Source organism: Electrophorus electricus, chromosome 24 (assembly GCF_041902795.1).
Source record: "Electrophorus electricus isolate QZ-2024a chromosome 24, ASM4190279v1, whole genome shotgun sequence".
NCBI classification, from domain to species: Eukaryota; Metazoa; Chordata; class Actinopteri; order Gymnotiformes; family Gymnotidae; genus Electrophorus; species Electrophorus electricus.
The window spans coordinates 4,093,150-4,099,149 of record NC_137520.1 but is presented as its reverse complement, the minus strand read 5'-3'; the positions used below and the strand labels follow the sequence as shown (position 1 = coordinate 4,099,149).

Here is a 6,000-nt window from a genome sequence, read left to right as displayed (position 1 = left end):
ATAACTCCAATTCTCCATGTAAAATATTAGGAATAACAAATTTAAACTTGTATTAGAAGTGGCAGAGCATGAAATTGATCCTAAAATGGTGAAGAAGATAAAAGGCAAAGTCTTTTGCAAGTAGCCTGTATCAGAGCTGTCCCCAGGCAATGTAGGAACTGTGAAAAGGGCTTGCATGAAACTTGTTTGTTTGGTGTGATGAGTAGACTGCAGGTGCTGGCAATGGATCCAGTGTGTGTGTGTGTGTGTGTGTGTGTGTGTGTGTGTGTGTGTGTGTGTGTCCGTGCGTGCGTGCGTGCGTGTGTGTGTGCATGTGTGCATGTCTGTCTGCATGTGTGCGTGTCTCTCTGTATGTTTGTGTGTGTGTGTGTGTGTGTGTGTGTGTGTGTGCATGTATGTTCAGCTGAAAAATGTTCATGAATTAATGCAGTTTCTTTGAAACTTTGGCTGTATGAATTGAAAGAGCTGTATCAGAGATCCTGCATGTATATGTTAGAACAGTATTCATTTAAAATTCATAAGAAAATAGCTAAAGATACTTTACATTGGAGTCAAATCACTCTATACGGTATAAGTAACCTTTCTGGGGACAGTGTTTTAAATGTTGGTAATGTGATCAAAAAGGATATGAAAGAAAAACCCAACTCAAACCATAATGCTGATGTTTACAGCTCCGACTGTGTGTTATACTGAAATACTGTAACAGAACCACATTAACATTTGAATTATTGACACTATTGTTTGTGAATTATTGTTTGGTTATTATATTAATTTTTTTCATGTGAAATTCAAAATTATCTTGGGTGTTGCAAGACAAGGTGTGGTACCCAGGAAAGAAGTCTCAGGGTTAGTAGCTATCTGATATTGGGGTTAGGAAGACTGGTGTTTTAGTTGGGGATAATGAGTCTCTGGTATTTAGCGTTGGGGTTATGGAGTTGCTGGGGTTAGGGTTGGGTTTCAGGAGTCTATGGTGTTAGGGTTGGGTTAGGAAGTCTCTGAGGTTAGGGTTGGGGTTAGGAAGTCTGTGGTGTTAGGGTTGGGGTTAGGGAGTTCATATAGCAGTGAGTTGAAGCGAGTGAAGCAGCATCACTCACTGAGTTATAGGAATCCAGAAATAGGATTCTGATGTGTGAAACAAGGCGCAAGAGCAGCACAAACAGCAACAGAACTCACATGTTTGAAGATCTAAATTCATTCTGCAGGATAGAATCAACAATTATAGCCCCAAGATTTTCATCCTCTGTATCTTTGCCCATGTGTCTTCTTATCAAATAATGTCACATTAAACCAGTGTTAATATAAGTTATAGTCTAGAGATTGTGTTATAGTCTGCATGAGTTTTAAACTCAGCTCTCATGTGATTCTGTTAGTCAGCGGTGTCCTTACCCTATCAAGCTGTAGGGTGTTGCAGTGTGTCTCTTGCACCAGAGCTTGGATTCCCTCCCTTCTTCTAACCAACGCATCTGCCCAAGGGAGAAAGAGAGAAAGTAGGGGGAGTCAGGAGGCTCCACCCATCTCCAAAGCTCCAGCCAATCAGAAAAAGAGTACATTCTTCCACTACAATAGGTGAATGTCTTCTAAGTGACATGGGAGGGAGCGAGAGAAAGAGAGAGAGAGAGAGAGAGAGAGAGAGAGAGAGAGAGAGAGAGAGAGAGAGAGAGAGAGAGAGACAGAGAAAGAAAGACCTGTGCTACCCTCTGACTGACTCATTCACCCTTGGGAGTTTGAAGTGACAGAATAAATGTTGAGAGACTCAGGCAAGCAGCACAGAGGTCCTGCTTCTGCCGCACAGCAGAGTGTCAGCCTAGCGAGCACAGACCCTGAGGATACAGACTCCAAGTGACTGGGAGATACATTCACTTACTGCTGCACAGATAATCAGGGCACATTAATTAATATACACACACGTGCACACCCTAAAACACCCACACACACCCACACACACACACCCCCCCACACACACACACACCACACACACAAACACACACACACAAACAAACTAACAAACAAACAAACACACACACACGCACACCCACCCATCCACACACACACACACACACACACACACACACACACACACACACACACAGGCAGGCACGGTTGGGACTGGTCATGTTGCTGGGGCTGCTGCTTCTGATTGGACTTCTGAGTGTTGGCTCCCAGGGGTTGCCAGGCCGTGGTGTGAAAGTGTGTCCTTCTCCATGTACATGTGAAGAGGAGGGTCTCCTACTGCTTGTGGACTGCTCTGAACTGGGACTTTTGGCAGTGCCTGAGGACCTAAGCCCCTTCACCTCCTACCTGTGAGTACGCACGAGCCTCCTTTGCCCTCCCCAACCACCTAACACCTGTTTCTCTATCTCTCTCTCTATCGTTTTTTTCCTTCGTTTTCTCTTTCTTTCTTTATGCTGTGTCTAAGTGAGAGTAGGCTGCGCATGTAGTGGTCTTATAGCTCATTTCCATGATCGTAACGTTCAGCAGATCTAAACTTGGTTTAGAACATAGAATAAGGTTTATATGTCTTGTTGGCAAAGGTGATGGTTGAAAATATTGGTAGCTCAGCAGTAGTGAATGTTCGAAATTGGTTTTATGATTGATGACCTAGCTGTTGTGTTTGACAAGAGACCTATAATTTAATTTAAGTAATGGATTACAAAGCAGTATTCATGTTCAAGATTTTGCAGGTCTGACATACATTCACAGATAATGAGCCCTTACAGTCTCTCTGATGTGTGGCAAAAACCTGTTCATCTGTGCTGAAGAAAACAAGCATTTTTCCTTGAGTTTTAACACAGCTCTGTGCTTGAGTGTACATGCATGTGCGCACGCTTCAAGTGTGTGGTGCTATCTGATGGGAGCATGCGTGCAGAGTGATGCATTAGGGTGCTCTGTACAGTATTGAGTTTCCCTATGTCAGCTGGATGTATGCGGGGGCTGAGTCATGCTAAGCACTAAGGCATGCCAGATGGCTCTTGATTGTGAGATGACGTAGTAGGACTCAAATGTTCCCTCATAAAAACTTAGTCAGCTCTCATCAATTGATAACTAACCAGGAAGGCCAGACTCAAATTATGGGGGCTAAATTCAAATTTCAGATAGACGTTAAACACAGGTACTGTACTTTACTGTAAATAAACTACATTTTGAAAATGGCAACTAGTGAATCATGTGAGTGGGATAAGTGGCTTTTTTTTAATGAAAAAGTCTAGCATCACAAGTTTTGCAAAGTGTGGCACCTACATGAAGAGTTCAGCACACCGTCATACCCTCCATCATATAACACAGTGCCTCTAGTGTCACTCTCTACAGGTAGTGCCTTAAGTGTCACTCTGCACGTAGAGGTCCATGCCCTGTTACCCCACTGGACAGAAGCTTTATATAACATTTCCTTGCTCATACAAACAAAACTGCTTCTGAAAATATTGACATTTCCATGCAAGTGAATTTACTCAGCATTTTCTTATTTTCAGAGTTCTCAGATGGGCTATTCCTGCTTTTTTATTAGAGCTGACGGATGAAGTTTTTGCAGCCAGAAGAATTTTCTTTGAAATGGAAATGCATTGCATTAGCAGTCCTGTTCTGTCCATACAGCGGGAAAGTAAATGTGTGTAAATATTGACTCAGCTTTGATGTGTGTGTCACTGTAGAGGGTGACTTTCTTAGAGGAATAGACACTCTCAAAATGCTTCACTGAAATCCTACCTGCTTCGTAAAGCCTTTGATAACACTTTTCTCTTTAAACTGAGATATTGTGCCAAGATACAGCGTGCACTTGTGCACACGCATACATACACACATACACCCACCCACCCACACACATAAATAGATAGAAAGATAGATAGATAGATAGATAGATAGATAGATAGATAGATAGATAGATAGATAGATAGATAGATAGATAGATAGATAGATAGATAGATAGATAGATAGATAGATAGATAGATAGATAGATAGATAGATAGATAGATAGATAGATAGATAGATAGATAGATAGATAGAGAGGCTTTTATATTGTAAATATGATGCAATCATGCAGACCTAAGTGTTATACAGTTTTCCCGCAGTTTACAACCACGGACACAAAAAGTCGAACCCACTCTAGGTAAACACATACAGTTACAGCTCCAAAGACAGTCAGGTGACACACACACACACAGAGGTGAGACAGATGTGCAAGCAGCTGGATAGTGCAGAAAAAGCACAAGTGGCCTGAGTATGAATGTGCTATTGAGAGACGGAGGACCGCACTCTGCTGTGTTAAAGGCCTGTCGCTCTCAGCTCCAGCTGGCCATATGGGTTAACAGGTGCCTGGGGACGTGGAAATAATCTATCACTGAGAGATTGGGCTCCAGGAACACTGTGCTGTTTCAACTAGAAGGCAAACAGAGCAAATGATAGGGAAGAAAGTGTGACATAAGTGCACACACACACACACACACACACACACACACACACACACACACACACATACACATACACGCATGCACACACACACACACACACACACAGACACATGCGCACACACACACATATACACACATATACACACACACACACACACACACACACACACACACACACACATACACACACATTCCCTAGTATTCCTGCAGTACATACATACTTCCCTTCTGTGGAGCTGTTCCTTTTGGAGCTATTTTTCTTAGCACTGGTGTGTTATTTGAAATTGGTTGCTTTAAAAGACATCTTCATTAGCGTGCTGCCGCATGCAGAACTGGTGTTCCACAAGGGTCAATGCTTCGTGCTGTTCTTTTGTCTCCTTTACATCTGCTCTTTTGGGGAGGTAACCTCACATTCATTCTCCCTCTACAATTATGCTAATGACAAACAAATGAAGCTCCCTTCAATAGTCACATTTTGATTCACTTCTCAGTATGTATCTGGCAGCCCACCACCTGAAGCTCAATGCGAACAAGACAGAATGGCTAATGGATTCTATGAAGATACATGCCTATGTCAAGATCACATCATCCAATAATGCACCAAAACTGTGGGTAGTTTTGGCCAACCAGCATTCTGTTTCTGCACATGTGGCAAAGCTGACCTGGATTCAACCAGGTTGTCCAGAGTCAGCGTGAGACTAGATTGTAACTCACTCCTGACTCGACTTCCTGTCTGTGCCACTAGGCCTTTGAGGCATACGCAGCTGCCTTTCTTTTCTGCTTTCTCCTCAGGTTCCCCGAATCATTGCATGGCTCTGTATTGGCTCCACGTCTTATAGTTGTGTGTGTTAGACGCTTGCTTGCAAAGCCAAAAATGGACCATCCACTGCTTATCAGAATGTACTGGTCAAACCTAAGAATGTACCTTGCACCCTTTGAGGCGCAAGTAAAGTTAAGTGCTGGTGCTAAGTTGGTGAAATGAAATTCCCCAGGCTTTCTGAACAGCTGAATCCATTGCTATTTTTAAGTATAGATCCACCTCTTCAGTAAGCACTTAAATGAACACTAATCCTAGATATGTGTTAGTACAAGGAAAGGTTTTCCAAGAAGAGTGCAAAGCGCTTCTGTGAGCCACTGTGGAAGTAAATGTGTCCTTAAAGATGAAACAAAGTGAATGTCATGGATATTTAAGGCAGATATTTATTTGAGGACCAGGGTTTGGATCAGGACAAGGGTTAGGATCAGGCTCGGAGTTTATGGTTTAGAATGAGCTGATTAAGATCAAAACCATTGCAGAAATGAGATCATCTCTACAGCCACAGTCATCATAGTGTTCTTAGTGTTCATATTGGACAGGGTTCTAGGTAAAGTTGAGTTAGATCTGAAATGTGCAGGTATGTTTTTAATTACATCTTATGCTTGTGTTTGGAGGTGGGGGGTGGAGTTGGTGTTTTATGTAACTGGATAGTCATAAATCCATTTGTAATCCATTTCACTATGATAGTTAACGCTATCCAGAGAAACCAAAAACTAGCACACAATTCTGTCAGTGGCCGGGACACATTTCACACAGATTTTAGATACAGTCCACAAATAAATA

At 42.4% G+C, this 6,000-nt stretch overlaps 1 protein-coding gene across 1 annotated transcript in view; it reads left to right on the top strand.

Moving 5' to 3' along the window:
* The first annotated feature begins 1,803 nt into the window (after positions 1–1,803).
* Positions 1,804–6,000, top strand: part of lgr6 (leucine-rich repeat containing G protein-coupled receptor 6) — a 59,132-nt gene continuing 54,935 nt past the window's right edge. The window contains exon 1 of the mRNA XM_081707234.1: positions 1,804–2,300. Within this exon, the coding sequence (XP_081563360.1) occupies positions 2,113–2,300 (188 nt within the window). The 5' untranslated portion in view covers positions 1,804–2,112. The remainder of the gene's footprint in view (positions 2,301–6,000) is intronic.